Here is a 26,402-nt window from a genome sequence, read left to right as displayed (position 1 = left end):
ATTATTTTTTTCCCCAAATGGCCAATCAAAATTAAAAGGCTCAACCATTTTTCCCCAGTATGCTAGAAAAGTCAGATCCATGTTAAATTGAGACATTCACATTCAGGACAAATTCTGGTCGAACGCTTGAAACAAGATGGCCTGCAAAGAGAATCAGTGATAAGCAAGAATAAAGGGAGAATGAATAAATCCAGCAAAACAAACCAAAAAGTTCACTAGAAAATCTGGCTTGATGTCTTGTATGAGAAAAACAACTCAGACGAAACCTAAACAGTTACCCTTTGTTGTGTTTATTATATACTAGGTACTATGCTAACTCTATTAAAGTTTTAATCACTAAGCTATTGAATACATTTGCCTTTCAAGGCCAAAGAAACAGAAAAGGGAGGAAGAAGTGAGAATTAAATTCACTTTAATTTAGGCTGAGTATGGAAATATAAGGAGGAAATATAAGAGGACAGAAAACAAAAGAAAAACCTGTCAAGCAAGCCCATTAAAAAAAAAACTATTATTCCTTTGATAAATGGGAGCTACAGGAAGATGTTAGAATTATGAACATATGATGCTAAACTTGCTGGGAAAGGTTTAAAGTAGCACAGGATTATTACAATTGACTATAATTCAGAAATAAGGCATTTTTTGAAAAAATACAAATACATACAGATAAAAACACGTGGCAAAATGCTAACTGTTGGCCACTGTGCTATTCCTTCAACTTTTCTTTATGTTTCAAAATGTTCACAGAAAAATTTGAGAAATGTAACACTGCTCATATCAGTATTTAGAGTTCACAATATTTCTCTTTAAGAAAAGAAAAAATGATCATTTAGTTTGAGGAGGCAGAAAAAGGCAAAGAAAACTTAAAACAATAGGAGACTGTCTTGAGAAAAGCAGAAAAAAAAACATTTTCAGAGACAGGAGCAAAAACAAAAAAGATAACGCACTAGAGAGAAGTAACATTTCCATCCTGTAAATACTGTCAGGCAGATATACTCCAAATACAAATCTAACAAGTCCTAGCTCACTGCTACTTCTGGTTCTTACACCTGCACTGTTAAAATGCAGTATTTCTGAAAACTGATGGTGCATCATTCCACTAAGGAGAAAAAGGCCATCTTTGCCCCATAAATCCAAAACACTGTCATTCTTAGATTTATAAAAACTAATTAAAATGTTTAACCTAATGCCAGTTTTCATTTGTACATCATTTTGCTGCACAAACATCATAAAAGAAGAAAGAATATGGCTGCACATCCTTTTAGCACAAGGTTCGGGTTCTTTCTGTAAAACGTTATGTGACAAAATCCTTCCATTCGAGCAAGTAACTAAGAACAACCTATTTCCTTTGGGATCTAACAAACATGTTCCTCAATTCCTGAGTTTGTGAAAATCCACGTAGAATATCTCCAGGATTCACTCTTTTAAGAGTTCATTTAAAGGATCGATCTCACCATATTCAAACAGTGGCATATCTACATTTACCTTCTGATCTGTCCTATAATTATGTACATGTTCCTCTGTCAGTTTTCTTCTCTTTGCCATTATGGACAGAAAAAAAAAACTTTTTTTTTTCATTCTCAACTGTAGCTAACGAAAGGTACAAAAAGGGAAAAATAAAAAAGACAAAAACTGACTCTAAACTTCTTTCACATTTTCTTCAAAGATATTTTAAAACTGCACAATACACACACAAAAAAAATGCTAAATATGGTTTATTTCACCACTGCACCACCCTTTTAAGAAACCCCACCACTGTTCCGCTTGTAATTTTCTCTAGTCTAGTTGGGAATAGAGATTCTCATTATTCACAGTAGTTATGTTTCATAAAGTCACCACAAATACTTATTTAGTCAATACTGAATCACTGCCCCTAGGGAAAATATAAGATTACGGTGTTACAAGTCTCCAAGTCTCGTATCACAACACTTTATCAATCATTCATAACCTTTTGTGTTTCCATTTAAAGACATTTAATTAACATACACTGTAATTCATTAACACTGAATTCACTGCCAAAACACCGTACACTCATGCCTCAATGAATTTTTTCCAGGCTTCTTGTGCCCAGGAACACTAGACAAAACCTCAGCAGTATGCACAGGGGCCATTTTAAACAGTAAAATTGCCCAAGAAAAATAAAAAATGCAAAAAATGTGGCACTAAATATACTGCAAAAAGGACATATTGTAACAGGAAGGCAAAGCACTGCTTTGTTGAACCTCGGCTGGGAAGCTACTTTTATTTTGCAGCTCTGCATGTGCATGTCCAGGAATCACCATGAAAAGCTCCATGAGTATTGACTGACCGTGATCCATTCTGATTTAAACACAATATACATAAACACTTCTTCCTAGACAACCAATCACAAGATATACAAGATGGTCTATTAAAAGTCTTTTGCTAAATGGGTTTTAACCTGATAATAGCAGCTTGCCCGATAGCTCAGCTGGTAAAGAATCCTCGGTCAGGAAGATCAGCTGGAGAAGGGATAGGCTACCCACTCCAGTATTCTTGAGCTTCTCTTTTGGCTCAGGTGGTAAAGAATCTGCCTGCAATGAGGGAGACCTGGGTTCAATCCCTGGGTTGGTAAAATCCCGTCGAGAAGGAAAACCCTACCCACTCCAGGATTCTGGCCTGGAGAATCCTGGACAGAGTCAGACACCACTGAGCGACTTTCACTTTCAAGATATAATCACCAATAGCATGCTCTGAGAACCTTGAAACCATGCAAACAGTAAGCAAAAAATGAGTTGTGTTTTGGTTATAAAGGTAATACTATGGAAAACCCATTAGTAACATATTCACAACAAACTTCTCTTAAAAGCTGCATCTTATTCAAAATTTTAAAACAGCTATTTGAAGGAAAATACATTATCATGTTACTCTGTATCCTGTTTCACCTACAGAGTTCAAAATCTTACCATGGGATAAACTGGGTTACCCCAAAATTCATATGCTGAAAGTCATAATCCACAGTACCCAAGAACATGACCTTACTTGGGAAAATGGTCATCAAGGCTGTAATCAGTTAAGATGAGGTCTGATGGCAGCAGGGTAGGCCCCTAATCTGACTTGTGTCCTAACAAAAGAGGAACCAACCCTACTTGACACCTCGATTTCCAGCCTCCAGAACTGTGCTAATATATTTCTGTTACTTAAGCCACCCAGGTTGTGATATTTTGTTTCACAGCCCAAACAAACAAATATACTTACCTAAATATTTTTGGGTTCAAAACATTCCTGTCAAGTTAGCCAAGTAGCACCATCTGTATTTTAAAAGTGGTCCACAGAAATAAACAACCTATTCTGAATAATTCAATCACAGAAAAATTTGATTTTGAAATTTAAAGTCTCTATTAATAGTTCAAATTACATTATTTTCATGCCAAACAATTTTTCAAAATTGGCAAAAGACATACTTCTGTAAGCAATCTTTAAATACAAGTGCAAGGCGTGGGGGGGGAAGCTTTTGAGAGAGCAAGTTGGCAATATGTATTACAATTCTAAACATGCATGCCCTCTGACCCCCAAACTTTCCTTTTGGGAAACAACAGGAAATAATGTGATTTCCAGTAACAGGTACATAAATATGGAATATCCAGGTAACAGAAACTCGTGCTTCTATTAAAATAAATGTCTATATAATACAACATGAAAAGATAAAAACATAGTAAATGAAAACGCAAACCACAACATTTTATGTAATGTGTACAGGACTATGTATTTTAATACAGGTATAAAGTTATGAAAATATAAAAAATAGCAGTAGTCAGTTTTAGGATGTAGGGGAAAAAGTGGCTTCTACTTTTTACAACATTTCTGTAACTTCTAAAAACTTATAGAAATATATTAGAAAAAAAGTAGTTAGTAATTAGAAAAAAAGAATTTTTTAAGATATTTGCCGCTGCTGCTAAGTCGCTTCAGTCGTGTTCAACTCTGTGCGACCCCATAGACAGCAGCCCACCAGGTTCCGCCGTCCCTGGGATTCTCCAGGCAAGAACACTGGAGTGGGTTGCCATTTCCTTCTCCAATGCATGAAAGTGAAAAGTGAAACTGAAGTCGCTCAGTCGTGTCCAACTCTTAGCGACCCCATGGACTGCAGCCTACCAGGCTCCTCCATCCATGGGATTTTCCAGGCAAGAGTACTGGAGTGGGGTGCCATTGCCTTCTCCGTAAGATATTTGAAGTCCCCAAATTATAAATGACCCAAATCCCATAGGAACAAATGTCCTCTGTTTCCCAAAATCAAAATACTAGGGTAGTAACTAACACAGACTGATAAATTTTCTTCCCTAAGAGACAGTAGTAGTCAAGTATTATTTATATTTAAAATGTGATATACAGTTAAGTTAAATGTTAATCACAAAAATTTATCCTAAGCTTTGTGGAACCAATAAAGCAAGAGAGCCAAACAAGCCAGGATAGATGATGGGTGGAAATAAATTCTAATATGCAAATATATGAATTTTTCTATAGAAAATGTTACAAAGGTTAAATATAATTATTGACAGAATATTATACTTAGGTATAATGTGTTTTAAAGACTGGTTTGAAAACCTATTTATGACATGCATAAGTATTTCAATGAGTAAAGAAAAATTTAGCTTTTAAAAACAATTCATTCATAAAAGTACAATTACCAAGCATGACCAAAGGCCACAATTAATCTCAACTCTTAATATGGTATATAAATTGAATGAAGTCCTATGTATATTTTTAATTAAAAAAAAAAACAAATTCAACTGAATTTGTAAAGCTGTCAATGTTTTATACACAGAACAAAAATCTTGGTTGATGTTTAATGCTCAAGTTATCAGGGTCTAAAAAACAATAGTTATGAATAGCAACAAGCACAGTCACATTAATAACAATTACAAAACTGGAGGTCAGAAGGATATACTTGGTAAAAAGCTAATTTTAAGAACCTCTATTTCAGTTACTCAGTAAATGTTTAATTCAGTCAGAGCTTAAGTTTCAAAAGCCTCCGCCTACCATGCTTCACTAGTTACTATATAGATTTTCCCCTTCCCTCCTGAATAACACAAAACTCCAACTAAACCAATGCAAAGCACACTTAATATCTATCTCTAGAAATTTAATGTTCACAAAATGCTATACTATGAAATTTAAAAGGTAATGCATAATTCCATTCATGTATAAAAATATGTCACGCATAACCCAGTATACGTGCAGAGAAAAGACTGTGAAAATAGGGTTTCCCTGGTGGCTCAGTGGTAAAGAATCCACCTGCCAATGCAAGAGACAAAGATTCAATCCCTGGTCTCGGAAGATTTCAGAGGACAACTTGGGCCAAAGGACAACTGGGCCCGTGTGCCACAGCAACTGAGGAAGTGGCTACAAAGCCCAGGAGCTGTAACTACTGAGCCCACGTGTCAAAACAACTGCATCCAGAATACTCTAGAGCCCAGGCTCTGCAACAAGAGCAGCCACCGCAATGAGAAGCCTGTGTACCAGAACTAGAGAATAGCCCCCTGCTCACCTCAACTAGAGAAAAGCCCAAGCAGCAACACTCAGCACAATCAGATAAATCAAGAATATTTAAAATAAAAAAGGCTGGGTAAAGAAATACTAAATTGTCAACACTGATTATCTACCAGTGGTTTTCTTTCTTTCATGGTTCTTCAACTGTTTAACTGAACAAGTAAAAGTGAGTTGATGTATTTTATGAATCTGATTTTTTTAAAACATGACGTTAACTACTTGGGATTAGTGAATAACACCAATCAATAATTCAGAATGCTTTTACTTTAATAAATAATGATATTGCTAATTATGTGACAGAGCTAACAAATTACCAAATGGCTACTTCACTCGAGGCATGTTATTTTCCTGCTGCTGCTGCTAAGTCGCTTCAGTCGTGTCCGACTGTGCAACCCCATAGACGGCAGCCCACCAGGCTCCCCCATCCCTGGGATTCTCCAGGCAAGAACACTGGAGTGGGTTGCCATTTCCCTCTCCAATGCATGAAAGTGAAAAGTGAAAGTGAAGTCTCTCAGTCGTGTCTGACTCTTCGTGACCCCATGGACTGCAGCCTACCAGGCTCCTCCACCCATGTTACTTCCCTACTCCTAAAGTAAAACTGTTTACTGACACTTTTTAAAGGATCACTAATATAATCACATAATGATCATAAAATATGAAAAATTAAGAATAAAATAAAGCCTAAACATAAAACATTTAATGAAAATGCTTATTCTCTAAAATTATTACCAATAATTATCAATAGGAATTTGGAATGGTACAACTCATCGTCATGAAAACTTTTTAGTAAGTTTTCTGATAAAATCAAAATATACAGTAACTTACATGTCTTAGCTGACAGTACACAGTAATATTCATATGGAGATGTAACTAACTAGATTTAAAAATCCTTTATAATGGATATGTTTACAAATCCATACCCCTTTTATGCATTCTTATCTACATACAGGTATACAGTTAACATACACAGAGAAATTATTATGTGCCTGGCACTGTGCTAAGCACTTTATTTAATTTCATTTAATCTTCATAACACGATAAGGCAGGTGCACCATCATCCCTACTTCAAAGGCACTAAGATATATAAACATTTCCCTATTGAACAACTGTCTTTTTGCTTATAATACTTAAACAAGGTTATGTTTTAATAATTTACTTTCAAAATATACTTAGAACTGTAAAAGTACTAGGGCTTCACAACATTTTTTCTTCAGGATTCCTTTCTGGATGGCTAGGAACTGCTGAAATTGATTGCTTTGAAGCAGAAAGAAGTAAAACTAAAATATAAAGATTCCAATTTTAAAAAAAAGGACTCCCATATAAATATATCAACCAAACAGCTATTTTAATCTCTTTCTAAGACCAGCAAGAATGAACCCTCAAAATCTACTGGCAGATTTTGTTGTTCTGTGTTTTCTTAGATTCTTTCTTGTATATTTGGAATTCATTCATCTCAGAGGCAATTAACTGTATTTTCTTACTTTCTTTATTCTTGTTGATGACATAGGAAAGGTGGGGGAAGGGGTTTACAGACACCAGAAGAGTTAAACCCTCTCAGAACTGGCAAATCCCTAAAGAGAACTTGCCTACCAACATGCCTTTCATACAAAAACTGACCAAACCAGAGATTATTCGACCAACTATATCTTTATCTAATTCTCACACACCAAACCAGAATTTCCCTTACCTTAAATCATCCCAGAACCAGGTACCAGGAAATAAGAAACCTATCCTACAGAACAAAGCCTGGAAGAATTAACCAAATTAGTCAGTTCTTAACTGTTTATTCTGTCCAGTTTGCCTCTCCCTGGAAAACCTCAATAAAGGCTACAGTCTTAAGATCTCCCCTGAGTTCTGCCCCCTCATTACCTTGGTATCTTCCTCCTCAGCTATGTGTGGCACGCACTGACCTCCTCTCTCTACAATCAGTGAGCATAACCAACTTCTTCCGAGCCTCATTCTCATTACCCCTTACAGCCACAATAATTTTACCTTACCACTTCCAATATGTACATTCTTAGAACAGGTATAAACTTTACACTTTTCATTATAAAGTAGCTGATGACCACAAACTTACCAAAACAAAAGAGTCTTAACTGTAACTTTCCTCCCTTTCTATGGCACATCCACCAAAATGGTCATTGTGTTCATTCAACACCTTGTGTTTCTTCTGTGATAAAGATATGTAAGACAAGGTGTTTAACCGGCAGTAACTGACATGGTAGAGACGACTTTTACCCAAATAATTACATAACACGAAGTTAGCAATGCAATTTACTAATTTACTGAATGACAGAGAACTGTACTAGATACTGTGCAAAATATATGACTTAAGTTCTCTTATGACACACCAGAGAGAGGTATGAGATGGCACTTGATCTAGGCAATATTTAAGACAGAAACAGAAATATGCCTTAGAAAGATTAAAGATGGATAAATTGGAATGGGGAGATCAGGTAGAAAGCTACTGCCACAATTCTTGCATAGAGTAGTAATGATCTAAACTAAAGCAAAGAATTTTAATTGAGATAGGAGGAACTACAGGCCCCAGGGTATAAGATAATTAGCTCAAGATAACATATTTAGCCACTTGCAAATGCAATGAAGACACAAGAAAGTTACTGAGAGTAAGATTTTGGCAACTGAGTCAACACTTGCTACAGGTTAGGAAGCTGACTCTAAGGTGAATCTAAGGTTTAAAGCTAAGTGAATTGAAGAAGCATCAATAAATAAGGAAGAGAGGCTATTTCAGCAGTTTGTTGTAGACAGCTGGAGACAGCTAACTCACAGTACAGTGGTCTCCATTTAAACTGTTCCTTTTTTGTTCTCCACATTTTATCTTATCATTTTAAAACTCCACATTATATCTTCATATTTTATAATCTCAGAAATGCCTATTTATCTTTCTTGATTTTCTTAATGTATAAATTTTTCCCACAGTCAAGCACAATATAAGCAGCAAATGTCCCGTTTTTTTATTAACAGCCTTTTTACATACTAAGCAAATAAATTTAGGCATACTTGTATTAAAATAATTATGTATGCAAAAGTAAGAGTAGAAAGCTGCAGCCAAATGCGTTTATTTTCAATTTAAAAGACTGTTTATCACTTTGGGAAGGGCAGGTTTGAAAGGGTGGATAAGCAGGGAAGAAAAAAAATGATTTAAGTGTCTGTTCCTCAAACTACCAGTACATAAACTATACCTTCTGTTATAGACGGAGTACCTGTGTCCTGCCCCCACTTCCCAAATGCACATTGAAACTCTATCTTCCCATGTGACAGTACTAGGAGGTAGGCCTTTGGGAGGTAATTAGATCCTAAGGGTGAAGCCCTCATTGATGAGATTAGTGTCCTTTGTTAGCTCCCTCACCCTTCTGCCATATGAGGACACAATGAAAAGATGGCCACCTTTGAACCAAGAAGCAAGCTCTCAAAAGATAACAAATCTCAGCACCCTGATCCTGGATTACCCAGACTCAAACACCAAGAGAAATGTGTTTATTGTGTAAGTCACCCAGACTACATTATTTATGTTGTAGCAGCCTGAATAGACTAAGAAATCTTCAAATTAAGTATTCATTAAACTTCTGAAAACAATGAATCTAACTTCTATCATTTATGTAATTCTCACAAGAACAAAAAATAATCTCTTTTTTCTGTTATTACTATGGATCTTTAAATTCTAACAGTAAAGGAATTTATTTCTTGCTCCAATACAACACTACCTTTAAGTGAAATAAACATACATTTGGGGGAAATTTGAGTATAACTTTTTAATATGAGTTTCAACAAGGTAAATGAGAACTAAGCATAAAGAAGTATATACTTTTATGATGAGCACAATGTCTAGGACAAAGTAGATAATCTGTTTAATAAATGCCTGAGTTTCAGTTATAAATAAAAAGATATTGTCTATCTCAAAGGAAATACAGAAACAGCATATTAGCTACTTCAGTGTAAGACTTACTTTTCTTTTAAGAAAACATTTACTGAGCATTGTCCACATGCCAGGCATTGTTCTTTGCACTTCAGTGTGATAGCTCACTTAATCCCTACAACTACCCTTGGCATGATTATCCTCATTTTAGAGGAGAATACTTAACACAAAAAGACTAAGTTATGTGCCCAAGATAACAGCTAAAAAATAAAAGATAAGTGCCCAAGATAACATAGCCAAAAGGGTACAGGGTTTGTACCAAAGCATTCTAATTTCAGAGCCTACCCTTTTATTTGGGTTTCCCTGGTAGCTCAAACAGTAAAGAATCTGCCTGCAATGCAGGAGACCTGGATTTAATCCCTGGGTCGGGAAGATCCCCTGGAGAAGGAAATGGCAGCCCACTCCAGTACGCAGGCAAGAGTATCTATAAGCAAATACAAATATCTTTTTTCTAATCCAAAATATAGCTTTATACACAATGTTCTACACCTTGCTCTTTTCACTCAATTTATCTTATAATAATGTGCAAAATCCTCCCTCATTCTCTTAACTACATAGTATTTACATTACATTGACTAAATTATTTTACCAGTTCCCAACAAACTGTCACAGGGGCTTCCCTGGTAGCTCAGATGGTAAAGAATCTGCCTGTAACGCAAGAGACCTGGGTCCGATTCCTGAGTCAGGAAGACCCCTTGGAGAAGGGAATGGCAACCCACACCAGTATTCTTGCCTGAAGCATTCCATGCAGAGTTGGGCATGAAAGAGTGACTAACACACAAACTGTTGGGGCTTCCTAGGTGGCGCTAGTGGTAAAGAACCCGCCTGCCAATGCAGGAGACCTAAGAGATGTGGGTTTGATTCTTGGGTTGGCAAGATCCCCTGGAGACAGGCATAGAAACCCACTGAAGTATTCTTGCCTGGAGAATCCCATGGACAGAGGAGTCAGGCAGGCTACAGTCCATAGGGCCGCACAGTCAGCCACGACTGAAGCAACTCAGTACACACAGACTATCACAATGTTGTGGTTTTTTTTTTTTCCACATTGTTTCTAATGTTTTGCTGTTATAAACAATCCTGTAGTAACACTCACTTTGTATATATACAAATGTAGCTATCAAATCAACAGCTATACTCTTGGATTTCTCCAAGAAAGGGTATGTACATTTGTAATTCTGATATACGATGACAAAATAGCCATTATAAAAACCTATGAACACTTATTTACTGACAGCCTCACTGTAGAGATGGTACTCCAGTCAAACACAGGTCTTCTGCACTTCTCTTAGTATGAATGAGGCTGAAGAGTACTCATGGTTTAAAAGTCATTTGTACATCCTTTTCTGTGAAGCACCTGTTCCTATCCTTTGCCCATTCTGCTGTTTTTATCTCATCAATTTTTAGAGGCACTTTGTATCTCAGAGATTTACACTTTGATTTTAATAAATATTAAACTCTATATATTTTCCTGTTTGTCTTTTACCTTTGTTTACAGTGACTTCCACCTAGCAAAATTATCTTTACTTCCATGCAACTTATATTTTCCATGCCTATTCACAATTCAGAAAGTATTTCCTGACTCCAACAAAACAAATTTTTTTGAGGGATGTACATTTTATTGGAAACCTTAAACACTCTTCAGACAGAACACAATGTCTTCAATCAAGGCTCCCATGTGGCCTACAGGGAAAACTGCAATTTCTGAAGTAAGGGCAAGGAGAGGGACAGCACAGAAGATGAGTGCTTAATTTGCCAAAAGGACCTCCTCACAAATTTCCAAAATAATTTTTTAAAAATCAGTCCGTTTTCTTCAAGTACATTTTTATCATTATAGCCTTTACATTTAAATATTTGATTCATCTGGAATTTATCCAATATATACATAGCATGAGGTAAATCCAATTTCTTAAATTCCTAGATGATGCTCCTACTTATATCAAGGTTATTTATTGAATCTCTCTCACTTGAATTTTTTTCTCCATCCTTATGTCTGGGCTCTATATTGTTTTATTGGTTTTAAATGTCCATATGTAGGGCAGTTTTAACTACCAAGGTTTTAAAATTAAAACATGCTATTAACTATATTTTTCTTTTTTTCTGCTCATATTTTTCAATTTTCCTAACTACTCTGGTTTATTTTTTCCATATGAACTAGAGAATAATTTGTCCGGTTCCTGGGGAAAAAAATCATTTGGTATTTGTATTAGGATCACATTAAACTGACATTAATTTTAGAGAAACTGATAGGTTTGTGTAGGTTAAGCATGCCTATCCACAAATGTGGTTACCATTTACTGAAGCTTTCTGTATCCCTCATAAGTGCTTTCAAGTCTTCTTTATATTCAAGGTGTTGCACATTTCTTAGGTAGTTCCTAAGTCATTATATCTTTTTTTGCTATTGTTAAGTACTGACTTTTGATTGCTGCCATCTAATTGGACTTTCTTTCCACTAGGTTTGGTTTTGTTTTTTAATTGAGGTATAGCTGATTTATAATATTATCTATTTCAACTTTACAACATAATGATTCACAATTTTTAAAGATTATATTCCATTTATGGTTATTATAAATTATATTAATATCTATTCATACAAATATATATATATATATAAATTATATTATTGGCTATATTCCCTATCCTGCATATACAGCCTTGTAGCTTATGTCATACATAGTAGTGCCTCTAACCCTATTTGCCTTCCCCCTCTTCCCTCTCCCCACTGGTAGTCACTAGTTGGTTTTCTGTATCTGTAAGTCTGTTTCTTTCTTATTCACTATTTTTTAGATTCCACATAGAAGTAATATTGTACTTTTTGTTTTTATCTATCTGACTTATTTCACTAAGCATAACATCCAAGTACATCCATGTCATTGCAAATGACAAAATTTCATTTTTTTCATGGCTGAGTAGTATTCCATTGCATGTCTGTGTATACACACACACATCTTCTTTATCCATTCATCTGTTGATAGACACTTAGACTGCTTCCATATATTGGTGACTGTAAATCATGCTGCTGTGAACAGTGGATTACATGTACCTTCTCAAACTAGTGTTTTCTTTTCTTTGAATATATGGTCAGGAGTAGAATCAGTAGTTCTTTTTCTTTCTTTGAAGAACCCCCATACTGCTTTCCACAATGACTGCATCAATTTACATTCCCATCAACAGTGTACAAAGCTTCCGTTTTCTCCACATACTTGCCAACACATTATCTGTGGTGTTTTTGATGGTAGCCATTCTGACAAGTGTGAGGTGATAACTCATTGTGGTTTTCATCTGCATTTCTCTGATGATTAGTGATATAGAGAATCTTTTCTCTACATCAGACAGGCCTGATGGCCATCTGGATGTTTTCTTTGGAAAATGTCTATTCAGGTCTTCTGCCCATTTTTAAATCAAGTTGTTTGCTTTTTGATATTGAAATGTATGAGCTATTTATATATTTTGAGTATTAATTCCTCACGGGCCATGTCATTTGCAAATATTTTCTCCCGTTCAGTAGGTTATCTCCATTTTGTCAAAAGACTTCCTTTACGGTATTCACCAGGTGAATTTTTTTTTTTAATATTTATTTATTTGGTTGTTTGAGGTCTTAGTTGTGGCATGTGGGATCCAGTTCCCTGACTAGTAACTGAACCCAGGCCCCCTGCCTTGGGAGCACAGTCTCAGCCACTGGACCACCAGGGAAGTCCCTATGGTTTTAATTTTGACTTTAGGCAAGTTATTTAACCTCCTGAAGTTCTATTTCCCTCACCTAGAAAACTGAGCTAACTGTACTCTGCAGGATGGATTTAATGCTTTTGGATAATGTATAAAGGATTCAGCACAGTGCCTGGCACATAATGGTGGTTACTGTTATTTTCAAATGTCTGCATCCTAGTACCTAATATATTCTAAATAATATTTCTCATTAGTAAGTTTCTCCAACTACAAGGTGGGTATCTTTCGTCTCCCCCTTACACTGTCATATTAACTTCTAAGTATTTCCTTCTCCCCTTACTCCTAGTAGTAGAGGCTTACTCAGCTCCCCAGCTGAGTGCAGAAATACTCTTAGGTTCAGGCAGAAGTAACAGCAACCTTTCAGAATTTTACCTAATTATTCTTCAAAAAATAAGTGCAGGTCCACAAAGTTCATTCTTGTTGGATAGTCTAGTTATGTCACCTATAGCTGAGGAATACCTTGATCAAAAATCAGGAAGTATACATGTGCTGATTCATAAATACTTGGGATCAACTATGAGAAGCCATCACAAACTCCTTCAAAGAATTTATAGGTAAAGAACCAAAATTTCCTCCCACTGTTCTCAGAAGCTCTCCTTCTGAAATTAAAACCTGGTAGGGAGTTCCCTGGTGGTCCAGTGGCTGATACTCTGAGCTCCCAATGCAGTGGGCCTGAGTTCAATTTCTAGGCAAGGAACTAGATCCTACATGCCACAACTAAGACCTGGAACAACCAAATTCTGCTTAGGGTCTCTTTTAGCCTTACTTTATTCCTTTTCTCACTTTCATTTCCCTTTCACAAAAGCAAGATCATTATTTCAGAAGGCACATTTCTCAGGGGCTCTACATGCCAGCGCACAAACAATTAATAGTTAAAACTATTTCAGCTTTCAACTATTTCACAACTTCTATGTGACATCTTGTGACTTCAAAACCTTTGTTTCCAATAAAACCTGGAAATCATAAAGTCAGACATAATTAACTAATAGGTTTTTGTCAGTTAGATGAAGCAAATGAACCTATTAGTAAAACTCAAATAAGCATTCTATCAAATGGTACCTTACAAATATAAATGTTCTATCTATATATAAAAATTCAAGTTTACAAAACAGATGAAATAGAGTAGGCAACCATTTAGATTACTTCAAATTTACAAAGGTGTTATATTGCTAGGTACTTTAAAACAGTCTTCCAAAAGCACAACATTAAGTATCGTTAGTGGATTATTAATTTCTTAAAAGGCTGGAACCAAGGAGAATGTTAAACTACTATGAACCGAAGAGTAAACAAAAATTTTAAATAAAACATTTCATGCCGTGAGTTCATATTCTTTCTCCTCATTTACAGTACTGAATTTACTGATTAAATATTGTTACCAAGTTCAAAACACAATTCACCTCACCAAACCTGTTCTCTCTCCTCCTAAAATAAAACAGTTAACATTCCTCCTCTTCCAGGATTCCCTATTTCTATTCATGATTCAACCAAGGATCACACCTGGCTCTTTCCACCTGGCTCTTCCCTTTACTGACCATTCACTTCCATCTGGTTACCAAAGCCCATCCATTCTTTGTCTTCCTAATCTCATGCTTCCTTCTTGTTTTAAAGAGCTACTCTCATGGTCTAATTAATTTCTCTACCTCCAAATTCTCTCCCTTTTATAAAAGCCAGATATGACCTATTGCAAACTACAGATATCAAAAGATATCTACCAAATTAAATTCAGGCTTCCTAACTTCATTAACTCTATAATCTGACCTCAATTTTACTTTTCTAACCTTCTAGCTCACTATTTGCAGACATTTCAGTTAACTGAACTACTATTTTCTCAATAGGCCTCATATCTGCCTATTTCCATTTGAGGTGCTTTACCTATAAAGCACTCTTCTTCATTCTTTCCTCCTTGAAATACTATATATTCTTCCAGTTCATATGCTATCATCCCTTTAGAAACTCATCTACAATCCACTCCATCCCAAATGGTTATAGTATTCATCTCAACACAGCACTGTTTATGCATTTATAACACAGCATATTTTATACGCATTTCTATCTATGTACTTAAAATATTTCTTCCCTTCTAGATCTTTAAATGATAGTGATCACATTACACTTAGAAGCTTATCAAATAATATATATTTTTAAAGTCTCATTTATAAGTATTTTCTAATGGGTTTATCAACTGTGTAAAGTGAGACAAAACTGTGTTAATTTTTAAAAATAAATTGTATTGTTCCTTTTAGATATGCTAAAATTAAAGATGTTCTTTCTCCTTAAGAAATAAACAGGGAGGAAATAAAGACTAAACTGATGTATATGTTTGTGGTGGCATTACTTACAACAAAAATCTGGAAACAAATTCCAGAAAATAAAAGAACAAATTTTGGTATATTTAAATAATGCAATGTTAAATAATCATTAACAACATCCCCACCATAATATCATTTTTAAATGGTATTTTAAAACTATAGAGATATACTTACTAAATTGTTACTCAATTACTACTGAAAAACAGTTGAAAAACAAGAACATAAAAAAAAAAAAAGAAACAAGAACATATCCCCAGTCCATAATCAGAAATATGTTAATATATGAATATAGAAAAACTGTCAAATGATGGCAGTATTTATCTGTGCATGACAGCATTATGGTTGATTTTTATTTTCCCTATATTTTCTGATTTCACTACCAAGAATATGTAATAAAACCATCAAAAACTAAAAATGTGTTATTTCAAAAGTGACACCCGGCAAAAGAATAAAATGAGACTAAACTTAGATATTAATAAAGAAATAAGGTATTTTTAAAGAAATAAGGCGATGGCACCCCACTCCAATACTCTTGCCTGGAAAATCCCATGGACACAGGAGCCCAGTAAGCTGCAGTCCATGGGGTCGCGAACAGTCAGACACAACTGAGCTACTTCACTTTCACTTTTCACTTTCCTGCACTGGAGAAGGAAATGGCAACCCACTCTAGTGTTCTTGCCTGGAGAATCCCAGAGACAGAGGAGACTGGTGGGCTGCCGTCTATGGGGTCGTACAGAGTCAGACATGACTGAAGCAACTTAGCAGCAGCAGCAAGGTATTTTAAAGTAAAGTGAAAAACACATTACTAAAGGATTACAGAATGTTTTCTTCATGGCCTAGAAAAGCTGAAATAAAATTCTGCAGTGCTAGAACTGAAGAAAAATGAGTAATTATGTAAACAAAATATTATGGCTTAAAGAATGCCATCAAAATTCAAGAAATTTTCCTTTTAACCAAATTAACTCCAATAATACAATTATATTCAGCATAGATTTTTCTTGCATGTAAAGTAACCATAATGATTCATCAAGATATAAAAATAATTATTGCCTTTTAAATTCCATCAGCATGGAAAAAACATCCATAGAAACTGAAAGGAGAAAACCACAGGCACTTTAATATGGTTTATTTATTAATGATTTCCACTTTTCTACTTAACTAACACAATCCTAGTCCAAAGAAACCCTATAACAATGGCTGAATACATTTCCTCCGTTGTTTTAATATGTATCTCACATATCTGATACACCTTTTGCCTAGGAAAATTTAGTATCTATGAAGTGAGACTTTATTTCTTCAAAACAATTTTAAAAATACATGAGGTTTGTGAAAAATGACCTTTTACAACAGTGCTACATTCATAAGACATATTGGGGACATAGAACCCAAAGAATACAGTCGGCCCTCCTTTTCCATGAGTTCCTTATCTCAGCATTCAACCAACATGTGGATGGAAAACACAGCCGACCCTTAAACAACATGTGTTTGAACTGCACAGACCCACTTACACATGAGTTTACTTCAATAAATACTTGTATTTTCATTTTACAGATCTTTAAGTGTAGGGAAAAGTTTATGTTCTATTAGAGATCACAATACGTGGAATCATAAAACTAGGGTTTGAGTTCTAATTCTATCCAAATTGTTTCTGCTTCTTGCCCTTGGGTGAGTCTATTCAGTTTCTGTTTTTAAGGCAGAGTTAACAGTATGGGGATTTTCAACTGCATGGAAAATCAGTATACCTAACACTGAAGTTGTTCAAGGGTCAACATTTGGGGGGGGAAAATTCGGGAAATTTCCAAAAAGCAAAACTTGAATTTGCCATGCCAACAGTTATTTACATATCATTTACATTGTATTTATAACTATTTACATTGTACTAGGTACTATAATCCAAAAATGATTTAAAATATATGCAAAGGCTATATGCAAACAGCAGCACCAGCATGCCATTTTATATAAGGGACTTGGGCATCCGTGGATTTTGGTATCTGCAAGGGTGCTGGAACCAATCCTCCACGGATACTGAGACACAGACTGTACTTATTCAAAGGCAATGGAAACTAGACCACCTAGGCTGCCATTTGTAACAAGAATCCTTAGTAACTGCTCAAATTGTGCAACTGAAATCTTCCATACTCCTGTTCTTTCAAGAAAAATATGTGGCTCCATTTCCAATCAGATAAAAACACTAACATATCAAACACAAAGACAAAACCATTGGTTCCAAATCATTTTAAAAAGCTTCTATTTGTTAGACTGCTCAGATTAGGCATCTACTACTATTACTGCTTCTCTTCTGGTTAATGGATTTATAAAGCACTCTCCAAGCCAATGCATCCTACAGAGAGATACCATAGCAGACTTGATACAATATAATTAACCCAAAGTTCCAATGTTAACCACCAAGTCTGTTGTGCCAGGCAGTTACTATGGACCTTGGATAGTAGCACAGCATAGCATTAGCACAAAGGGATACAGAATATGATATATAACAGAACAAAGAGAAAGAACTGGGTGTTACCATAGTTAAGTTTTTGTTCCTTGGTTTAAATATTCTTCATACCACACACGGTTATAATGAAGTACCAAAGTGGTATCACAATGCAAGCATCTTGGTAAAATAATGATTCATTTCAATAAGCCATCAGCAGAATGGCCAAAAAAAAAAAAAAAAAAAATCTGTGCATTAGAATTGGATCTGCCTCAAATAGAATATACTATTGTAAATAATTTTAAACATAAGCACAATTTAGTGAATAAGGTAGGAGACTGGGAAACTTAAATTTTCAGATTCCATTTATAGCTTTTCACCAGTCACCTGCTGTTTTGACAAGTTACTTACCAACTTGTGCTGCCATTTCTCCGTAAATTTATCCCCTAAGATGAGGATAATTCTTGCAAACTGTGTCACAAGCATTTTGAAAGGAACCATGAGTTATTGTGTAATGCTCTTGAAATTCCTCAGATGTAGGGTCCTACACAAAGTAAAGTATTATTATACATCTCTCTAACAGTAGTCAACTGTTTGCATTATGATTTTTTCCCTACTCTCGACACTGTGACTCTGGGACACTAACCTTTCTCATAGTAAAGCGTCCAAAGCAAGCCTCCATTCCTGACCCAAGTAATCATTTTTTCAAGTCTTCATATCATCCACATCATTCTCTTCCTTAGAAGGTATTGTGAAAATTGGGAGTTATAAAACAGCTTCTTTGGTATTATATGCTTTGATTCCTTAAGCAATATATGGTATAATTTGGAATTTTTAATCTACTGTAATGTGAATAATTGTATTTCCCATATTTATATATCTATTTTCCTATATTATTTTTCAAATTTCAACTTTTTTTTAAAGGAAGTCATTTATAGATTTATGTTTTATGAACAGAGAAAACAAGTCAGGAAATGAAGAAGCAAGAGAGGCAAGCAAATTACTGCTATATGACCAAAGCATTTTCATTGCAATGATCAACAGCAGAAATTACCATTAGGGACACAAAAAAACAGAATCAATGCTCATAATCTTTTTATCTTCTGTAGAAGAGTTGAGCACAAGCTGTAATAAATTTTCTCATACTATTCAAAATTTTATCTACTGGTGGCTTTGCAATGCAGTCAGTCTTTGGTTCAAGAATAAAATATACATATTTGAATTTTTAGTTTGTGTTGATAGGAGTATTATATCTGAAACAGAATTCTCACCCTTCTTACAGGGTTCCTAAAATGGCTTCACTTTGAATTTATGCACAGGGAAGGGACCAGGGAGGTATAATAAAACATGATGTCTTCACTGTATAACCTTAGTTATAAAATAGTAACTTTTGAGAGATTTTTTTAAAGCTCTCAGAATTACATTAAAATAATGATGGAAACTAGCTTCCTCCCAGATGAATAAATATTCCTCTACATTCTAACATGGCAGGGGCAAAACTTTGTGGGATAAAGATAAAAACCACAGAATTTAGAGTGGTCTAGCATTTGCTACTCTAGTGATTAAATTTTTAACATCAGTTTCCTCATCTGAAAAAGGAGGACCATAACACATGTCAGCTGATATGCAAGACTGCTGTGAGGGTTAAAAGAGATACATAATCCATTTGAAATAACTTTGTACACCATAAAAAGTTATTAAAACAGTCATTTTAACATAACTATCACATTATTTGCAAATTATGGATATAAAAGTTTAGCACTATGTCTAACAGAAAACAAAAATAGATGTGTAAAACATATTTAGGACCATGGACACTAAATCTTATCTATGGCTAGATAGTGAGTAAATAATCTTAATAAGAAAAGTACACTTCCTAAATGTTATCTTAAAGTTTCAGAAGCAAATTTAGAAGTACAAAAATAAAACAATTTTACTTAGGTGGACTGACCTAACACTTTGAAGATTAAATATACTATCTACCTGTTAGCTATGAATTAAGGAGGAAATTGAGAGGCTCTAAATTTTAAAAAGTTTAAAAAAATTCCTATGAAGGAAAAATATATACAAGAAAGTGAAATAGATATACACACACTTCTGTGCAAATAGTTCAGAAAGAAGTAGTAGTGATAGCAAGGAATATGCGTATACAAGAGAAGGAAGATGAACATGGACTTAATCTGCATTCTTAGTATAATAAAGGAAATCAGTGAACTCTCCCCAGGTGGTTACTAGAATGTCCAGAATGGAAACTTCTCCCAACAGGCCATAGGACAAATCTATTTACTACACTGTAAGGGTAGAGTCCTCCAGGAGGTTATCATGCCTCTCAAGAATAGCTTATCTACGGATAAGGCCATCTCTTCTTCTTTTACTCCTTAATATTTAGTATGCTTATAAAGTGAATTTCTGTAAGAAAACAATTCTTAGCTCTGTTTGCTTTCTTCATGACTCAAGTTTAAGGCTCTGATGAAGTGAATGATGTTTATTATACGGTCCTAAAATTCAACCAGACTCATTCTCTTCCCAGGAGACTTTAAAACAAATTCAATAAATTCCAAATCTTTTAATTCATTTCTCAAACTCACAACTGTTTTAAAAATGGTTAGGAAAAAGCACATTTAAATCACTAAGGAATTATTCCAAAGGGAAATAATTTTAGTTAAAAGCATTATTACATTTTCCACCCAATCCCCTTAAATCAAAACTGATTTAAGATTAAGTCCCTATCAGAGCAACTACCTCTGTTTGACATTTTACTTTTCCTACCTATGTAACTCGGTACACTTCAATACATCATTTAATTTGACCTAGTAATAAAAAGTTTTTCTCAGGATAAAGACTCTCTCCTATAAAGCTAGCTATTTCAGCTCCAGATTTACTTTCTGGCTATTTATGTGATCAATCATCGAATTAAACTTAAGACTTCATTTTTCCCAGAAATCTTCAATTCCATCCAATGACATTTCTCATCATTTAAACTTCCTAGTCTCAAAATACATGCCACGTCATGTAGAATTTCAATTCTCTCTAGTTATTTCATTTACGTATGCCTTAATGCCCAACCAAGGCTCTGAATTTTTTGAAGATAAAGTTTATGTATGCCTTTCATTTTTCTATCCCATAGACTGTGCCGTACTCTGAACAAGAAGGGAATCCTAAAGAGGTATCAGAACAGGTAAACCCACCCTCCCAACTTTATATTGCCAAATAATGGTTCCAGGATGAAGCAACAGTGATATAAAGGTCACAATGCAATCATCACAATGTCAACATGACCACAAAGAAGCCTCTTCTGGCGAGTGAAGTTTCTCAGAACCTCACCTATAGGGTTAAAAGCTGTTCAGGTACTAAGTCATTATACTATTAGCACGTGGTGTCTACCACCCTTGTCTTGGACACAGAAGAGATGTTAAATAACATTTAAAGAATTTAAATCTTAGTAAATTTTAGTAACAATATTGGCAATTTCTATGTGCTAGCTTTGTACTTTCTACTTGCCCTGTAGACTCTCAGAAATTACTAAAGCAAAACAAGAGATATGTTCAGATACATTTGTGGGGCATGTTAAGTGTAAGAATAGTAACAGCCCCATTACCACGAAAATCTCAACCTGAGGCAGTATTCCAAGCTAAATAAAAAAGGTAAAGGACTCATCTGCCTCTGAAGCAGTGATTACAAATAGGTATCAACAAATTACCACTCATGTTTAACAACATGACAATCTCAATGTCTAAGATTATGAAAATCTGATGATTCCATAGAATATTCTTCACAAGGCAGAGTAGAAGAAAACTACCATTTACCTTGTTTTGCAATAATTAAACCTCTTGTATTAAGCATCACTACCATTCATCCAAAAAAAAAAATTAAATTACAAATTAAAGCAGAAGAAAAGAGATTAAAACTATCAACAAAAAAAAGATGAAAACTACACAGTAATTTACAAGTCAGAAGAATGAGGTTGGGCATGGTGGTGAAATGATTATGAAAAATGAGTAACATGCTTTAACACCTTTAATATCTTATACCTTCATTGACCTCTTAAAAGACTAACAAGAAAAAACCACTTAAATAATGATGTGGTAAAGAAAAATAACTGCCATAGAAAACACTTAGATGCCATTATTGTTAAAGTTAAAATAAATTGTCAATCAGTACAGCTGTAATCTTATCTGAATTTACCATCTTAAGAATTAGCTTTTAGTTAACACAATTGAAAAAAAAATTCACATATTTCTAAGTGTGGTAATATTTGACTTTAAAATACGTATAACAAGGAAAAAAGAACATGAAATGTGACCAAATTCCTCAAAATTCTCATTATCCTACAAATTATTTTAAATTTGGTTTGTATGGCTACTACATTATCAGGACATCTCACAGACACAAAACTTTCAATAGCTAGTGTTACTACTTGAAAGTAGGAGACTAGGGAAATAAAAAACATGTCAAACTAAATAAAACCGTGTATTTAAAATACAACAGAGAGAACAACAGAATAACTAGGATTATGTTTTAGTCAAGTAAAAAGGTTTCATCTTAAATTTCCCCCCTTTCTGATATACGGAAAGCACACAGTAAATTATACATTTAAAATCTGCTCAGTGCGGCTGAACAGTACTTACAAAAAAGGACCTACATACTGCATATTCTTTATCAATATACTCAGTATCAAAGAAGATCTATATACTGCAAGGTAGTTTTCTCTATTGTTTTATATCACCAAAATTAATTTCTGAAACCACAGCTTCATACATTATAATAGCAGCAGTTAAAAAAAGAAACAAAATAAGTTCTTAGAAGCATGCAAACTGTAAAGGATATATTTAATGCCTAGTTTGCTTTTAAAGCTTGGTCAAAAAAAACATGAGTTTAGCAAAATTGTTTGACATTTCCAACTTAATATAACTATTAGAAGAGCAAACAAAAAAATTTTCAACTTACCTGGTTTCTTTCTGGATTTTTCATGACCTAGCTGCCCTAGATCATTACATCCACACGTGTACACTGTTCCATCATCCAGAACAAATACAGTATGTCTGAGTCCACATCCTACATCTCGAACCTTTTTATTTACAAAAAAGTCACTTTTTCTGGGCTCTAGTACAATTTCTTCATCAATTCCACCCAAACCTAGCTGTCCAAAAGAAGCATTTCCCCAGCACAACATGTTTGTGATTCTTCTGGTCTTCCAGCTTCAATAATAAACTCCCTTCTGAAACACTGGCAAGTTGGTGGTGTCCCTATGTCTGAGAAGACAGAAAAGAGTTAGTATGACTTCAAAGAAAACAATGTATAATTGCTCTTTCAAGTGCTAGGCTACAATACTCACTTTGTATTAAACATGAAATCTATAGGGTGCTACGTAAGTATCATTCAGTTTCCAAAACCAATCAGTGGTATATTCTTAAAATTATTACACAGAAACGTCCAGGAAAAATATATCACTTCCCATGACTACAAAACTTCATTATTAATTAGCTTTGACTTTTTGTTATCTTCTGATAGACTAACTGAAATATTAAGTATCTTGAGGAAGTTAATCTTTTTTTGCTTTTTGCTTTGGATAATTTCAGTGGGAGTAAGATATAAGACATCTGTCCACTGCCCCCAAAATTAGATATATACTCAGTGAAAAACATAAGACTACAGAAACATAAACGCTTGCAATCTCCCTCGAGTCACAGAATAAGTGAATAATTAGACTTTCTCATAATACCTACCTCCACATTAACAGAAAACTGAAGTTCTTATCTGTACTAGGAAAAAAATAATGGAAACTTTGAGTTTCCCACAATTTAAAAAGACTCTTCCAACTATTCAGTTAGAGGTCCCAGGGAAAATTATAGTTCTCTAGTTAAACACTTATCTTAAGAAAACCACCTCCAAAGATCATACCTTACAAATCAAAATATTAACACTGACCTCACAATTATATTTAAAAACTAAACCAGGGTACCTAATTACAATACAAAAGTATGCAGCTTAAAGATCAAGACTCTCCCCCAAAACTCAGCATTTTCTATTACGAGTGGTAACCATGACTGAAAAATATTTCCCCAAGGCAATCTATGTCTATCTATACCCCTGAGACAATTATTTGACGATGGGGGGGAAAAACTGCAAATACCATTGGCACTGTCGATTTTTCAAGAACAGAAATGGGGATTGGGACACTGATAGTCTGATGGCGAAATCTGTAGAACTTTCCAGTACACTGAATATTTCTTCGCTTACATAGACACGGTAACAAAGAGCTCACTTCATCTAAACCTATACAGATTTTTAGACACATCGCGTACTGAATAACACAATTACAGGAAGCCAGTCTTATTCCCGTTGTAGTCACCCACATTCCTTATACAGAACCTGAGAAGTTTCCAAACCCAACTTTCCTACGTTCAGGCTAGCACAAGTGCTGAAGCTGTCTCATTCCATCCATGACCCACCCATTAAGAAAAGTTTCATTTCATTCTTTTGGGGCATCTGAACCCGATAGTTCCCGCGAGTTATGCATTGTCTGATCGGTTTTTGCTGTTTTTTCAAGGAGAGGACAGGAAAACACCCTAATTTCAGTGCACGAGGTTTATCCATCCTTTTCTTTAAAAAGTCAGAGGGGTAATGTGAAAGACGTCCTCTCGCCAGCAACAGGTAGGGGAAAGAGAAGCACTTTATTCCCAGCATTCCCTGAACATGCACTCAGAACAGCTCCGGGGAGCCGCGGGAGAGAAATCATATGCACACACCCAACCTCACGGGCAGACCAGTCAACTACGGCAGCCGCCCGCTCGCAGCAGCCGCAGAGGCCAGTGGACGAGGCTCCGCACCTCGGCGGCCCTAGTCCCAAGGAAGCCCTTCCCCAGGGAGGTGCGACATTCCAGCCCCCGGGCCAAGGGGCCCGGCACTGCCCTCGTCCCCCACCCCACCCCCCACCCCGAGGAAACGCTGAGAAAGCACCCAGCGCCAGGCTGGCCTGTATCCGCCCAGCCCGGCCTGCCCCCTCCCTAACGCCGTCACACACCCCCGAACCCGCCCGGGCAACGACTCACCGGACCCCTCAAGGCAGGGGAAGCCCAGGGCGGCTGGGGGGCGGCGCCTCCCCCGAGAGCGAGGCAGCTGAGGCTGGTCTCCAGCTCCTGGACCCTCCTCCTTCAGCCAGTGGCAGCGAACACCAGCGCTCCTCCGGCGTCGGTGAAGGTGCTCCTCTGCTCCTCTCTTCGGCTCCTGTGAAACTTTACCAGGCTCCTCAGAGAAAAGCAGCCGCCACTGCTGTCCAGTCCAGAGCCAGCCGTCAGCTACCCGGATGGAGCGGGAGGGGAAGGACGGGAGGAGAGAGAAGCGGAGAGCACTAGGGGTGGGGAGACCTGGGGGAGAGACTGGGGAGGAGAAGGGAGAGGGGGAGGTGGTAACGCGGGGGAGGGGGAGGGGCTGGCCGGAAGTGAATCGCAGAGCACGCGCGCGAGCCCGCCCACTTCCCGGCCCGCGCGCCTGCGCCGGAATCCTCCCAGGGCACACCGACCCAGGCGCCTGCGTCGTGTGCTGTTTTGCGTTGCCTTTAGAGGAAAATGCCAAATGCAGAAGTTGGGGTTTGCCAGACGAGCGGAGGCGTTTGATGTGTCTTGTAACAGCGTTTCAGCGTGCACAAGGTCCTTTTAGTGAAGAAATTTCTTCGATTTTGGGCTAGATTGTCTTTTTCCCTATTGGTTCCAGTCTATTTAATTCCACCTTTATCCAAGGAGAATTTGAAGTCGCAGAAAAAACATCGCAAACTTGTAATTAAAGGCTGATAAAGTCTTTTATTTTATCCCTTAGCCTCACATGGAGCTAATCTGAGCATACCAGATGTATTCACAGCAATGATGGAGCCTATTGACATAAAATATCAACACAAGTTCATGCTCCCGATAAAATGTTGGCTGCCATCACTTTCTGCACTCTTTCTTGGAGATAAACATATTATGCCTCTTTCATTCAGAGAAAATTAAGTAATGTGTGTGGCTGGAGTTACAGCCTCACATAAACAAACTGCATTTCCTAGACCAGTCAAGGGGGGAAACTTAAAACAAGGCTCTATTGAAACTTTATGTCACGCTTCTGTAGTACCTTGACTTCAGAATGTTGAGAACCTAGAAAAAGATTCCGCAGTAAGCCATTATTTCTTTATCGCATTGAAAAATGTATCACAGATTGGAAAGTGTCTGTGCTAGACTACGTAGGTCTATTATTAGTTCCTTAGGGCTGCCATAACACAATACCACAAACTGGATTTCTGCTTGCTTAAAAAAACAAATGTATTGTCTCACAGTTGTGGAAGCCATAAGTCTGAAATCAAAGTGGCAGCAGGGCTGGCTCTCTCCTGGGATCTCAGGGAATTCTCTCCATACTTATCTCCTAGAGATGGTTGCTGACAGTTCTTGGCATTTTTTGGCTTGTAGAGGTAACACTCTAATTCCTGCCTCCATCTCCACATGATTTTCTTCTCTGTGCCTCTGTG

The 26,402-nt window shown here is 36.1% G+C and overlaps 1 protein-coding gene across 5 annotated transcripts in view; it reads right to left on the bottom strand.

Moving 5' to 3' along the window:
• HERC4 (HECT and RLD domain containing E3 ubiquitin protein ligase 4) overlaps positions 1-25,308 on the bottom strand; it is a 124,965-nt gene extending 99,657 nt beyond the window's left edge. For 4 of the 5 annotated variants that reach the window (XM_018042293.1, XM_018042294.1, XM_018042296.1 and 1 more), the window contains exons 1-2: positions 24,958-25,308; positions 22,853-23,157 (exon numbers count right to left, since the gene is read on the bottom strand). In XM_018042293.1, the coding sequence (XP_017897782.1) occupies positions 22,853-23,078 (226 nt within the window). In that variant the 5' untranslated portion in view covers positions 23,079-23,157; positions 24,958-25,308. Of the gene's footprint in view, positions 1-18,316; positions 18,418-22,852; positions 23,158-24,957 lie in introns of those variants that run through there. The other variant, XM_018042295.1, reaches the window with a different exon arrangement.

Source organism: Capra hircus, chromosome 28 (genome assembly GCF_001704415.2).
Source record: "Capra hircus breed San Clemente chromosome 28, ASM170441v1, whole genome shotgun sequence".
NCBI classification, from domain to species: domain Eukaryota; kingdom Metazoa; phylum Chordata; class Mammalia; order Artiodactyla; family Bovidae; genus Capra; species Capra hircus.
Note: the sequence above shows the minus strand (reverse complement) of the source record. Positions and strands in the feature narration are given on the sequence as shown.